At 38.9% G+C, this 15,458-nt stretch overlaps 1 protein-coding gene across 8 annotated transcripts in view; it reads right to left on the bottom strand.

Moving 5' to 3' along the window:
- LOC124307205 (apoptosis-stimulating of p53 protein 1-like) overlaps positions 1–15,458 on the bottom strand; it is a 34,798-nt gene that overhangs the window by 15,732 nt on the left and 3,608 nt on the right. For 5 of the 8 annotated variants that reach the window (XM_046768673.1, XM_046768674.1, XM_046768671.1 and 2 more), the window contains 4 exons: positions 14,962–15,017; positions 4,762–4,941; positions 2,633–2,759; positions 686–870 (listed from right to left, as the gene is read on the bottom strand). In XM_046768673.1, the coding sequence (XP_046624629.1) occupies positions 686–870; positions 2,633–2,759; positions 4,762–4,941; positions 14,962–14,994 (525 nt within the window). In that variant the 5' untranslated portion in view covers positions 14,995–15,017. Of the gene's footprint in view, positions 1–685; positions 871–2,632; positions 2,760–4,761; positions 4,942–7,168; positions 7,753–14,961; positions 15,018–15,458 lie in introns of those variants that run through there. The other 3 variants (XM_046768676.1, XM_046768677.1, XM_046768679.1) reach the window with 3 other exon arrangements.

The raw sequence follows: 15,458 nt of genomic DNA, 5'->3' as shown, positions 1-15,458 counted from the left end.
TCAGTCTTAACTGTAGTTTTGACGTAATTAATGAAACTACATAACGTATAGGTTCATATTACTGTAGTGTGATAGAGTATTGCTATTGCAAAGCTTTCGATTCTACACCAATAAAACATAGCTGAACGGGGCTGTTTGTAACTATTTCGTAAAAATCGCCACATCTCCGTAGTACGTCCTTCTCGTTAAAAATTATGCACGCATCCGCGCTTGCATAAAAATATGTTTTAATTCAGACACTATACAGACAGCTTTCGAAGAAGATTTTCGTACACTTACGCTGGTTAATTTTATAGCAATCGAGGCATACTATCACAGAAGCTGTACGTGTATGTGCTTTGGTTTTTTCTTAAAAATTTTGCTATTGAAATGTCTAGTTTCAATTACAAATACGCCTTGAATTTCTATGAATGCAGTATAATATTCGATAGGCACAATTAATGCTCTAAATTTTGATTAAGAGACGGCGATTCGGTGAATGGCGGGTAAAGAATGAGCCCAAGCTGTAGGTTTGATATTTGAATTTGGAGCTATGCAAAATCATAACAAGAACTGGTTAACAATGAAACTGTATCGCATTGCCTACTCTTGCAATAGATTCACTACCTTAATCTTCATACGGATAAACTTTGTGTATACCACATAGAAAAATAAATTTAGGTACATTAATATATTTTTTAGTCACCATGAGTTCTCTACGCAGTTTTTCAAGTTCCGCGCTCGCGGGAGTTGATAGATGTTCGGTCCCATTGTTGTGTCGACCCCTCAATTCCTCCAGTTGCCGGGTCAACTCTTCCACTTTGGCTACCGCTAACGACAGTTCTTTTTCCTTCTCATTGAAAAGCGCTCTGATGCAGTCGAGGTCGGACGCTAAATGTTAACATCAATATAACAAGCATAAATTGCCAATATGAATCAAAGTGTATGATTTGTATAACGTATAGCTGTTCAAAGTCAGTTCACTTGTTACGTGTGAAAATTATTTTTCGTGACATTGTAAATGGTACATGACTTATAATTAGAAAGGGATAGAAATTGCATTGCTCGACGGGTTTCATCCTGCATTCGCGGTATAGATCATCTAGAACACGTCAGCAGTCAGTGAAACTGCGCTACAAACCAAGTAGCACACAGTCGACTCACATTTGACTTATTGTCGGCGGAAAATGAAGTCAACCAATCGGAGACTGACGAAGAGTTGACTACATGTCAACCATACGTTCACAAATATCTGCTATAGGTTATCAGTTCACAGTCAATAGTGTACAAATCGACTGTAAACTGATTCATTATCGTCAAAAATCAGTCAAGCGAAACTTCAATCTTTCGAGAATTGCTTCAACAACACTTCGCGAAACAGTGAGGTCCAACTTCACAATATATACTTGCCGTAAGATCGTAACCCTTGGCATGTTTTTTCCTAACTTTAAAACAGAGAATGCAGGCGATAAATTTTTCGTACATTTCATTGTGAGTTAATTTTAATGCTTCACAGCTTTTTCTACAATTCAAATGTTTTTTATTCAGATTTCAGTCATCCAGAACACTTTTTGTACAGGTTTCTGTAGGCAGCAGGTATTTCTAGAAAACTAAAGGAAAAATTTTTTTTTCACGCATAATCGTATAACGAATATACTTGGTAAAGTACGTACTCGTTTCACGAGGCAATGCATTCTTGGACTTGCAAATCTTAATTTCCATAGGAAATATTATCGCGAGGTAAGTCGGTAGAAAGGCGAAAATATCTGAGGAAGTCTTTCAATGGCTTCTTTGGAAGAAACGCTCTTAAAGGAGATACTTCCATCGCACCGTGGCTAGGCGCAAGGGCTGTGCCAAAAGTTATGAATCGATCCCTCAATTAGATAACATCATACTTAATGCGAACTTGGAAAGATTCTGAAACTTTCTATGCCAAATTAAATGGCAATAGTAAATTGGAAAATATTGCCTAAATCGAAATCTTTTCTCCGTTTCTGGGTTCCCTAAATCCGACGATGTTCAAGTTTCATGACATGATATACTATAATTGAACATTATTATTTAACAGTAAAATACAGAAATCCAAATTTCGATGAATTAAAGAGATTTAAGGCTGTCAGCCATTTCCAGAATGCTTCTCGGGTAAAATAAACCATCTAGGCGCACAATGTACCAAATATACGCGTGTATAACTTGATTACTTCAAACACCGTCGCGACATACAAATTCGCCCACACTCATAATCTTGCTACCGAATTCAACCTTTTAATTCTTATTTTCTGAGATTTTCTCAATCCATTTCTGATTCGATTTAAGTAAAAATTATCCTTGGGGCGCGTTACACGGAAAAATGCTGCAGGGTCTTGGTCGAATATCTCACAATCGGTAAACCTGTACTACGAATATCAGTGCTTAAATCACTGAATTACACCCAGGCTCTGAATCGGAAAATCATAGAAAAATAAATAAATCAGCAATACCATCTTGTGCTTCGATATTTTGATTATTCGTCAAGATTGATTAATTACCAGCTGAAATCAAGTTCCGAATGACGTGAAATATACTCTACAGATACATTGCAGCGTAAAATGTCAACAGTAAATTAAAAGCATTACGTGATAGTCGAGATGGTTATTAAATTTGTGTAACTTACTGAGCGTGGCATTGTTCGCTCTTGACTGATCAGTCTGCGATCTCAGAAGCCTGAGGCGATTGAGCTTGCTCTGTTGTTGATCTAGACGATGCCTCAACCTTGCCAGTCTGTCCTGCTGTGCTGGCTCCTGAAAATATATCATCGATTACGTTTATACATATATCTCTCGTAATATATTCCGTTTCATTTTTATTTTAAGCCTTTCAAATTCAGACATCGTGTATACATGACGTATATGTATAACCAAGGAATAAGTATGTAACAACAAATTCGTACATTTATTTTCCACGTGTATGAATTTTAATGCTACGTGATCTTGCGAATCGGGGTGGCCGTCGAAAAGATTTAGACAGGACCTGAAAAAATTAACTGTACCTATCTGTAATCCATTCGATACGATTGCTAGTCAAAGGCTCTCAGATTATACATTTAATATGTATACGTGGGGTCATCCAGCTCAACTCTACCACCCTCCGGACTTCAACCACGTATGCAATACATTCAAGATATTTATGAAAACACCGTTTCAGTCGAGCGAAAGAATTGATGCATTGGTAACTTGACTCTAGTTAAATCGAAAATTGAGTATGAAGACCAGGCAGTTCTAACATTATCTATTGTGATGTGAGAAAATTTCGTTCTAGAATATTAGCCATTGAATTTTTTGATAAGTTTAAAATCCATTTTAATAGAGCTGGAAGTTGACAAATGGTCGAATGCTTACATTTTTTCATTAATAATATAAAATAAGAAATGCGTTTTCAAATCCATTTAAAATCCGAAGTACAAAATGCCATTTTAGGAATTGTTTTATTTTAGCCATTGAATACCGAAACTATAACCCGAGATAAAAAAAAAATCAGGGGAGGTACTCTCGCATAGTACGATGAAATTTCAAAAGGAAGAAAAAATCCAAGGTGTTGAAAAGTGAAGGGTAAACGAGTTGAACTGAATCCGCCCATTTACATATATCAACCTTATGGTGATTCATCGGAGTTCGAGTTATCCACACGTGAATGCATACCCATTCGCACATAAGATATACCTATATCCATACTTCGCCGATGCGGATAATCTTATTCAACGATACGGTACAAGGGTGAAGGTTTGAAATCGAATATGACATTCCAACCGCACGAATTTACATATTTCGCGTAATAAGTACGAGTCAGTTATTCACGTCAGCTGTCTGAGAAATCTATTGAAAAGTCGCGAAATTACTCCAGATGCCCCGTACGTTCACTATACTCGTATTGGAATTGAAGACATGGATGGATGGAAAATTCTACTTTTGAAAATAAAGAGAACAATGTGGGAAAACTGTAGCCGTGCCTTCAACAAATACATTTTTTTTATTTTTTTACACACGCACACGCGCGCGCGCATATATGTATATACCTATAAGCCGGCATACGTGAGCAAATGTGATTTTTTCAAACAAAATCATCGAAATCAGTGTCATTTATTGGCGTGCAACAGTTTAGACATTCTTTTTCTAATCTTGTGACCTGCGTACCCCTTGCGCACAACCGCCGCTTGCAACCAGTTGAAATAGGCATTTAAATATTATGATGTTCACGGCGTATATGAATAGCTCTGTGACAGAAGAAGTCAATTGGGTTTTGACTCTTTTCTTATATACATGCATGATATAGTTTGAGTGGGTTGCGTCGATCAAGTTCACTCACAATCAGAGCTAAAATATTAAGTAAAACGGTATGTAGAGTTTGACCGTAAGTTTTAATTGCACTAATTATCCCGAAATGGGCTTGAATCGACTTGTAGTCAGGCCCTTGTTTTATACACGTGTACAATTTATAATATATATATATATATATATATATATGTATGTATGTATGTATGTATGTGTGTATATATAAGGGAGAAACGGGCGAAATTGGTCTCTTAAGGGAGGAACAACGTTAGACCAATTTCGACCACGCAATTTTTTTGGTTTTGGCGCAATAAAACATTTCAAGCGTGAGCGACATTTTTTTTTAAATTCCATTTGATTATACAGGGGGCCCATTCTAGCCGCCTCCTTTCTGTATAATATAATATAAAGATTTCTGTAAGCAATGAGAGTTAGAAATTTTGTAGCAATGATCTATCACCAAGTCCTGATTCACCCCAATTCTGTGCATAATATTGAAGGACGTGGTTGTAACCTGTGCGCCCCGGAGCACGGCTAGGCGAGTTTCCCTCTGCTCCAAGAGTCGCTTCTGCTGGGCGATCTCCCTCTGTTGCCTGGCCGCCATATTCTCCAGTTCGCTAAGCACCAGCACAGCCCCGCTACCTCCCACTGGTAACTGAAAAACGAAATTTCAACATCAAATTTCTGACTCTTATACTATATTTATCGTTCGCGATTGCACTCTATCGTCGTGGAGAACATAGTCGTATGATCAGTCGGACGCACGGGGATATAGACATTTTACACAAAACGATTGACAATGAGTATGCATACAACGCATGTAGATGTTATAACATTATGCTCATTGTTAGTGTATTCCATATACGAAGCGGGCCACTCGAGGCAGCCGAGGTGGCTCTGTGAGCTTCACTAACCGCTGTAGGGTGGACTCTCTCTCTCCCTCTCTCCCTCTCTCCCTCTCTCCCTCTCTCCCTCTCTCTCTCTCTCTCTCTCTCTCTCTCTCTCTCTCTCTCTCTCTCTCTCTCTCTCTCTCTCTGTGAGTAGAGACTAGAGGATAGCGCCGAAGTGTGCGTAGTAAAGGTATAGGACTACGTTACAAGATGTATCAGCCCTGCAGCGCAGGTTGGCGTTAGTAAATCGACGTTCAGAGCAACATTTAGACGGATGTTAGGAATCCCGAGGGACCGGTCTCAAGTTCGGTGTTTACTCAAAGACTCAATATCAGGTCCTGGAAAATGACAGTCTGAGTATCCACCAAGCACCGTTTGACATGAGAGAAAAAAAGTTTAAAACCACGCGTAGACTGACTTTGGGATTCACGTCGTCTCAGCCTTGGCTCCAATGGCAAGTCGAGGGTTAATACAAGATGCGGGGAAACGACAATCGACTATTTACTCAGCACTAGTTGATACCGCTGAACCGTTGGTTCGACCAACTCCCAATCGCCAAAGTTGGATCAAGAAGAGGCCGTATTGCAGGTGTTGGCAAACTCCACATGGGCTAGCCCGTTTCGAGAAGTATTTCCTGTATACCTTACACCGCAGGGTAAATCATGAGTTAACACTCGTAGAGATCCGTCAATAGAAGTAACGACATTTGATATTACCTGAAGCCCAGATTTGTGGCTAATCGCTATATCTTGGTAAAAAGTCAGAGTAAGCGAGATATATTATGTGTTTACTTGTTGTTGTATGGCAATGAGAGAGAGAGAGTCGCTTCAATTAGGGATTTCAGGTAATATCACGTGCCGTCACTCGCGCTGACATACATATTCGTTGATGCTCCAATTCAATTTCTTTTCAGAGTAACGAAAACGTTTCAAACGTTGGGGAATGATCGTGTTTGCTATTCTGCTTGCAGACTAATGGATACAGATTTAGAAAATTGATGCAAAATTACGGAGAACATGGTATTCACAATCAGATATCAGTACAGCGTAGCGTAACTTCCAGGTACCTAACTGAGGATCTATTGTAAGTTAGTTACTGTATATTCAGTGTTTTTATCAATTTTCTGAACTTTCTTCAATTACATCACAAATACAAATGTAACTATTATTATTTCCTAAAGGTTGAAGCGATTTTGTTATTCTGGCGGGAAAAAGTGCAAACTATGATTTGTTCACTTTGTCAGCACTGTACGAAATTCCCGCAACATCTTCACCATAGAATAAAGTCTTATCGAAAATTAAATAATTTATCGATAATATAACGAACACATTTTCGTATTTTAGTCGTATTTGAGACTTTTTTTCTATCAATCGACCTAGCGTGAGCGCTGTAACCTTACCTTTCGAAATCGTAAAAGAAATTGTTTCTACAGCTATACTATATCAGTCTTCACACGAAAGATTTTCTTTCCATACCCGTGCGTTAACAACATTTTGGGTCTACTGTTAAAATTTACGATAATCTGAGATCCGCCTATCATGATAATTCAATGTAAAGAAAGCACACTAGTTCATTTGTCATGGTAAACGTGAGTATTGCTTCCTTATTATAAAACTGTAAATTAAATTATTCGTAAATATTATTTTCTGCGAATGACGAGGAATAAAAATGCATTTGGACTCTTGTGCTTTTGGTTTCATGCCTAAGACCGTCGATTCTGTTCGTTAAACTAGCTATTCCAATTGGTCGAGCATTGTTCGTGACTTTTGTACAATACCGATTATCACAGACACAGAACCGGTACTATCAGACCTGCAGGCATAAGTAAATGCGAGCGTAGTTCACAAATTTTATTCACATGGAACGTTCGCGTTCGATGTATAGCATTGCGTTATACATGATATACGAGTATAATTTGCTTATTATAATATCTCACGTGCACGCGTATTATATTAATATCAGCACTCCGGATTATAGACGGAATATACTTGCGTTTGTCCTCATTCGATCGTGACCAGTTCCATTTTTACGGTAATGCGCAGACAAGGGATTGTTCAACAAGTGGAAGAAAAACTCGAAAAATTCCAGATTATCATTATTAACTGAAGAATCTCACGGTACGTATAAGTTGGCGATCAGAAATTATCTTCACCGATCGGCGTAATTTGTTTTATGGATTTCGAAGAGGCGACCGATACACGGGTAACTATCAAGGGTAATGCCAGTGAATTGTTTCAACATCTAAACCAGTCCTCGTGTATTATAAAGATAATAATGTCTGTGGCACGAATTTTAGCCGGTATGCCTTCCATGTTACAACATCATTGTACATGATTGTCATTTCAGCGATACGACATCCGTTTTCCGAACTGCGCGGTTGCCGGTATAACCGTTGTTTAAGGCAGAAAACGCCATGGATATTAATCAAGGTAGGTATCGTTTGTCATATATGTACTGGGTGCGTAGGTATATGATCTGTGTAACGAGACACGTGGTGATCGAGAACGTCAGAAGTTACGCGGCAGCTGGCGCGACGTGGCGGTACGCGTTAGGCTTGGAGAGCATCGTCGTCGGTCGTTCGACTCGACGCTTTTAACTATTTCTCGAAGGCCTAGCGCCGAGGCTCCTCGAGCGTGGGGATAAAACCATATACTACCCCGAAACATCGGGAACGAACGGAGGTACCCGGACAGCTCCGGACATCACCGAGTGCCGGGGGTTTATCGCTGAGCAATCGCGAATCGCGATATCTATCTACCTATATACGCGTGTAACCGATGCACCTAAGCATGCATGCTCACATACTATATGCGTATGGATCTATCCATCTGTGTATGTACGTACTCGAATTGAAATTTAACTTTCAGCTCGTGTCTGCCTATTACAGTCTCCATTCAACCAACGACGATTCGGCTATACGTACTCTTGTAAGATATACGACGCATTCGCAAGTACATGGTACGGTAATTGTGAGTATCGGGTGTTACATATACCGGGCTCAAACGTGGAAATGAACCAGCGCGGCGCCAAGAAGATGCGGAGCCGGAGTGACAATTTTGTGCCTGAGATGGCAAATCGTCACTACGGTTGCCTACGCTTGGAGCTAAGCTGGTCTATTTCTACGTTTAACCACGGTATACGCCTCGTTATATTATTTCCACCTGACATGCACAGTACTGTATTCCCTAACGCACGCGTGTGAAATTTGCAGTGTCAACCGGCTACCGTAGAATTTATAGGCCGGAGCGAGGAGAAAATTTAAAACTTTCGACTTACTGGACTAAGAACAACATAATTTACAGATTATAAAAAATTTCTTTCGCTCCGTTCATGCATCTGCATTCTCAAGTTTTTTCATCATTATTATTTCAAATCTCAAAGTTCATATCTTCACACTGATTCGTTTTCGAGCAATAAATTTCTAAATTTTTGAAAAAATTTTTTCCCATGTTATTTAAATGGGAAAGAGAAAATTGAGAATCGCCACCTCTAAATATCAATATTAAGAGCTCATATTTTACCGAGGTCATTTTTGAGGGACACTCGGAAGATTTTTCAATGTTCTTCGAAAAAAAAAAAAAAATAGTCGATTTTTTTGAAACACTCTAATGTGATGTCTTATTGTTAATCGCATTGAATCGAGTAAAATTGTATTACGTCGACGAAGATTAGTAGACATTTTATGCTACGCCCCCGTATATCATTCGCAGTGGCGATAAGGATTTAACAACCGATCCAACAATATACGCATAAAGCGTATGTAGACTGGAAAAAAATAATCTGCATAGTTGAAAGAATACGGTTTATATTATGTAATACTATAAGCCCCGTGCACTTGGTTTACAATCTACCAAAGTTGTGCCTTACTTCGATTAAAATAATGGTTCATTTTGGCTCAAACGTCAGCTTACTTGAATTGAATTGTTTGAATCAACGGAGTTTCACTTTCTTTCGAAAATAAGTAATGTGTCACTTGACCATTAACTGGTTGCGCCAATACGATTATTCAAATAATTTTACGCTTTTCGAAAGTTATACGCAATTTTTTTGACCAAGGATCGAAAATATGTCATACAAGTTACCTCTATCGACTTCGAGCGAGACTTGATGGGATGTCACTGTACTTTTTTTCATCTAACCCAATATCTGACATTAAAAACAAATCTTGCACTCAATTAATAAGATTATTTGATAACCTACAATATTGGATAACAGTAGCGCACATCCCCTGTCAGTGTATATAAGGCTACGTAAGTATGTGTGTAATAAATATAATGCAGATAGTAGTTCACACATACCTAAGTATAATTGTTACATTCGTCATATCCATTCCTCGGGGGAAAAAAAAAATGTTTGGCAACAAATGGCACAAAAGTGTTTGGTCGGCTTTGACCGCTGTAAAATTTGATTTTCAAACAATCGAGTAGTAAAAACGCTGGACTGATATTTATTGCAGAAGATATTCTTCCGATGAGATCAATATCTGAATAGATTTCTAGTACGAGCAACAATTGAAAGACTTTAAGCGAAGGAGAATGTATCGCAGAAGTTTGCGTCTCGGGACTGAACGTGAATCAAGCCTGGCTCGGCGTTAATTTCCGAACGTGTGAAAATCCGAGGAGGCGGAAGTATGTATTTATACGTGCAGGAATTTATTAGCGCGATGATTCAAGTTTACTTCTTATCTAGAAAAGTGGCTATAGCCATTTTACAAATATACAGTTACCACTGCAGTGTGGGTATTCGTATATGCCCTGCATACGCGCACCACGTTTGAGAGGGCCATGTGCTGCTAGGTATGCCTGCTGCGCCGCGTCAGAATTACACTGGTCACATGCCTAAATTCCGATGCCCCGTGCATGCGGCTTCGGGGCCGCAAAAGGACACTAATGGACCAATCTACACCACATAGTCAAGTATACCGATAGGAAATGGTGAAAGTTAGCAGGCCGAACCGACGACTTCGCATGCGCAAGATAATTGAATTCTATTGGTCGGCGCGATCGTCCCGCGGTAACATATTCTTCTTTGTACACTGAGGAAGTAGAATCGTTGATTCGACAAAATATTCCATTGCGGGCGGCGAGAAAAATATGTTCTTGCTGTGAGTAATTTTATTTCTTTTTTTTTCTTTTATCAGCGAACAATTTGGTGAGATCTATAAGTAAAATTTAGCTCAAACAATATATTTTTTTTTGCCCGAGTCTTCTTGAAAACTCGGTTTTCCGCGTAATAGAAACGGGCGGAGAGTTGCCGTTTCACGCACCCGTTTCATACCGTGCGAACGGCAGATTCTCAAAAGAACTAGGACAAAAACAAGCGGCCTTAGACTGGTTATGAGCCAGCCCTCGAACTTTCCGTTCTCACACTGCAAGTTCCAAGTTCATGGAGATAAAAAAGGAATAACATCCAATTCGAATTTCGAACTACAAATTCAGATTCGTGATAAACGATTTTAAAGCCCTCGGATACCATATTACATGGTAATATGACGATTTTTTATATTTATAACCACTATAATGGATCCACCATAGCAAATTTCGGAAGCCTGACCTTGGATTCGTTATCAGTGAACCAAAAAACTTCCACCTACCAATATCCACCAAAATCGAAATATTTTTAGATTTTTATTCACCATACTGGATCGCCATTTTAGATTTCGCAATCTGACTTCAGATTCGTAATCAGCCACCCAAAAAACCTAACGGTACCAATTTTCATTCAAATCCGTTCCTTCATTCTCAAGATATCATCATTCTTATCTGATTTTTTGGAATTTAGTCATTTAAATAATTCAAAAAGTATCGAACCTGTCAGAGCCAAAATCTAATTAGTTATAATTCTGGAAAAGCCGCGTCGATTGAGACCAAAAAAATTCAATGGAAATCTGGTAACCTGATCTCGAGATATCGTCGTGCAAAAAATTAATCACACGCATACACACACACATACAGATGTCCATTTGAAAATGAATGGAGGTAATTTTCTAAACTTGAAAACGTGGAGATCTGGTGGAGGTTAAAATTTTCATTTTCGGGGCTATTATAATAGTTTCCTTTTTTTCTCTGATAACAAAGAAACGGGAAGTTAAATAAAACGTTTGCATAACGGACGGAAGGCAATTTCGTTCGTACGATAACACTCGTAATCGCCTTCTGTGACACATGCGTATAAATTATGCAGCAAAAAGACGGCAATGGTTGCAAAGCGTTGCGAGCAATATTAGAACAAGGTGTGGTCTGAATTATTACTGTCAAAATTCTAGCAAATCATTCTAAGCAAACGCTTTCAGCAAAATATCTGTTAAATGTAAGCGATGCTTGCTGTACATCGAAATAGCAAACAATTATTGCTGTACATTTGCTGCACAAAAACTATTTCGCGAAAATTTTCGGTAAAAATGCAACAATAATCGCAGCAACCGAAGCAGACTGTTTGCACCGACACGCTTCGATATCTGGGTAGGTACTAGAAAATATGTGTTTGTAACACACAATCCCTTTCTTGAGCATGGTAGATTGCAAAGTTCCTTTCGGAGATGTATTTTCATTGAATTATTTATTTTCGCAAAGTTACATAAGAGTCTTGACTCCGAATGGTGTCGCCTATATGTTTCAGTAGGAACTTTATTTTTTCTTTATAACACACCTTGAAAAAGGAGAAGCTGGGAAGCAGATTTACATGCCATATGAAGGAGAACGACGAACTTGACTCGTATTATCTCATAGGATAAATAAAAATGTAGTGAATTTACCTAAAATGAGATTATTATTAACTTTTTTCCAAAAGTGCGATTCACGCGGAATAAATCCCAACGCGAATTTTGAACCAGGATATATTACTTATCCACTAATACTTCGGGGATTCGTCTCGTTTCGGCCGAAGATTGCGCGGATCGTCAAGCTTATAATAATGTATCCGGCTCGTCGAGAAATCAGTGTAGCAATCAGATTATTATACTCTCATATACCTCGTCCCATTTACCTATCACCTGAACAGCAACTTCGCGCAGAAGATTTCTTGTGTTTTCTGAGATGAAACTTGAAAACTATTTTATAATACAAAGAGAGATAATTTCGCATTTCACTACTGTTGGATTTTAGATCGTTAGATTGATGGATGAAAATGTTCGGTTTATTTTTAGATTATATCGTTAGATTTGAAAACGACTTTACAATATATAGGTAGAGAGACAACCTACGGAAATATACATACAATTGCGATACGGTATTGTAAAAATATTGAGTATCGTAATTGAAAAAACCGTTATCGGTGAAGAAAGAGTGAAATAAAAGAGGTATTCACGTATACGTATATTGTATACTTATAAAGGGAACAATAGATCGGCAAGGCACAAAAGCTTCTGTAACAATCGCCGAGCGGAGATTTGATCAAGGGTTTATATTAGCGACTAGAGGTTGCTATTAATGTCAAGAAATTTCTTATCATCCAAGATAAGATGAACGGGGTGCCACCACCTTAATACCCGCGCGGCGACGCGGCGCTCTGACGAAGAAAGATCTCCGTGGCCGGAGGGTGCACCGGAGGGATTTCGTATACGGCCACGGGGTAAGAAGAATAGGTGCTCCAAACTGGTGCTGGTGGGCTGTTCTTATCCTGACCTGTTTCACAAAAGATCCATAGATATAGGTATACCTAGTATTCGAATGGAGTAGCGTTTCACGTTACACATAATATAATATCTTGCATGGAACTGGCTGGCTGGCTCTTTCGTCAGTGCCCATCCAAGCCCCGGTCGAATCGACCGCGGGCATTCATCGACAATGCCTGTAGTTTAAATGATTCGTTAACGTTGCTGTCGATGAACCAGCCAAGAAAAATTGTTGAACAAAACGTTCATTTGTCTGTTTAATATAGGAAGGAAAAGAGTGAGTTTGCCCGTTCGGTAAGGGTGGGACTGCTACGTGACTTGTTATTAACAGCGTTTCTGGCGTTCATACGAAGAGGTCTAGGACTTATTTTCTCCCAATCCCCGAATTCGGGAGAGATAAATTTGTTAGCCCATACTTTGTCGGTGTTCGTGTCGTTTCTTTGTTATTTCCCCTCTGCATTTATTTCACTACAATGGCAATGTGGTGGTTGATAAAGATCAATTATTTAATACACATGCTTGTAGAATATCAATTATTGTGGAAATCAGTAGGAAAGTCAATCAACCTGTTGACGCTAAGTGCGATCTTGATCTCTCTAAAATTTTGCAATCTCCTTGTGTAAATGTGTCAACTTGTAGGACAAGTTCGCAAGGTAGACACACCAAGACAACTGTGCAACCCACAGTGATTGAGAAGTTAGGCTGTAACTCCGTAACGTATTATTCTGAAGGTGGATCAATAAAAGAGTGGGTATGGATTGGTATATAATTTGGGTATGCATGTGTGTTGCTACGGAAATAAAGTGCACGGCGTGGCGATAGAAAACAGGTCGTCTGAATTTCTACAATGAGCGTAAGTTTGCGTCTCGAGCGGTGCAGTGTCTCAGCGCTGGGCGCTGGAAATATCTCTGACGGTGAGTTTCTAGGCCTCCCTAAGACTCTCGACGAATTCCCTTTGCCCGCCCGCTTTCTTGAAGGGCCTCTTCACTCGCTGATGTTTTTCCCAGGGATTCGAGGAAAGTCTTAAGTTAAGTTACTGCGGAAATGAACGCACATTTTTCAGTAATACGAGTATTAATTATATTTTCACGTGGAAAGATCAGACGATTCGGACTAGCAAGGGAAGGCTTTCTCACCTTTTCAACATAGATTTGGGTGAAGTATATGTATATTAAGTTTGGATCAGACGATTCCCCAAGCCGTTTGCCTGCAATCTGAGATTGTCAAAAGTTACAGGATTTTGAAGTCGGAAATTTCATATCTTTTACCCGATATACATATTTCTGAAACGACTACACCGATCAAAGTGATTCAAAGCAAAAAACTCACATTAAAACGATCTTTCAAGTCAGCATGGTGACAACAATCAATTTTACTTTATTGTAAAAAATTATACAATTCATTCGTTGTAAGAATTTGGTAAATTTGTCAACAGTTGGAGGCTTTTCATCACTTTTGGGATTAGGTAGGAATTTAAAACTAATAGTTTGCATTATCGTTGGATATGAATTTCATTTGTCGAAAATAAACTACATTCACGCTACTAAAACTGCGTTTTGCATTGAATCGACTCTACTGGTATCAAATCATGCTGTAACTAACGATTACCGATAGCCTTGAAGGATTGCCAAACGGGCAAAAATAAAAATTGTGTGCGAAAATTAAAAAAAAAGTACGTTTCAATTTCGTCTATGTATTAATTTTTAATACACGAAAATATTCTAACCAAATTCAGGATGGAAAGATTAGGGGCCTCCCCCTGTAATTAGAAACCGCCATGGCTTAGATAACACGGACCTACATAAGATCGAGATGAACCCGAATAGAGCCGGCCAACGGATGCTCCGGGGCTCTGCTTGTGATTACATAATAAAGGGGCTAATTGTAAGCTGTTCACACGCATACAGGATAAACACGAAAAACTACTCCACCTATTTCGATTGTATTTTCGCTAATATTTTCCTATGATCCTCCGGGTGACATAAGTTACGTGTCGTAATTGTAACGGATGCAGGCATCGCACGTACAAATGCTTCAGAAATAACAATCCCTTGGCCAAGTCAAAACGTGCACAATGTTGGGAGAGAGGCAGGCAGGAGAACACCCCTCGTGCAGTTCGAAACGGTTTTATAAAGATTTGAAGATGAACAGGAATTGAGCAATTCAAACTCACCACCTCGGTTACGTTGCCAGAACCCTCCTTCATGCCATCTCTGTCTATCCGGCCACCTGTAATCAGATATGACTTTAGGTATATCTGTATAATATACCGTGTAGGTACATATAATGAGGCTGAAGTTAGCAACTTTGACGTAACGAAGCATCAGGGAAGAAATGAATGTTGCGCAATTTTAGAATTATTTTCAAGGAAAAGTTGGCTTCGCAAAATATGAGTATACATTGATTTATCATGGTTTACTAAATTTCCGACATTCCTAAAGGTGCGAAGTAACGATTTTTCCTAAACATGCAGCAATCGTTACAGTAACGTTACTAACTTCATCCTCGTTGCATACCTGCATGCATTTACGATTGCGTCAAGCTATTGTAAATATTATATTATATACCGTAAAATCTGATTAATCTGCAGAATTAACTGGGACCGGGTCTAGTTCGGATTAGCAAAAGTTCGGACAAGCTCTGTTCGTACGTGAAGTTAGTTGAAAGAAC

Source organism: Neodiprion virginianus, chromosome 6, assembly GCF_021901495.1.
Source record: "Neodiprion virginianus isolate iyNeoVirg1 chromosome 6, iyNeoVirg1.1, whole genome shotgun sequence".
Taxonomy (NCBI): domain Eukaryota; kingdom Metazoa; phylum Arthropoda; class Insecta; order Hymenoptera; family Diprionidae; genus Neodiprion; species Neodiprion virginianus.
Note: the sequence above shows the minus strand (reverse complement) of the source record. Positions and strands in the feature narration are given on the sequence as shown.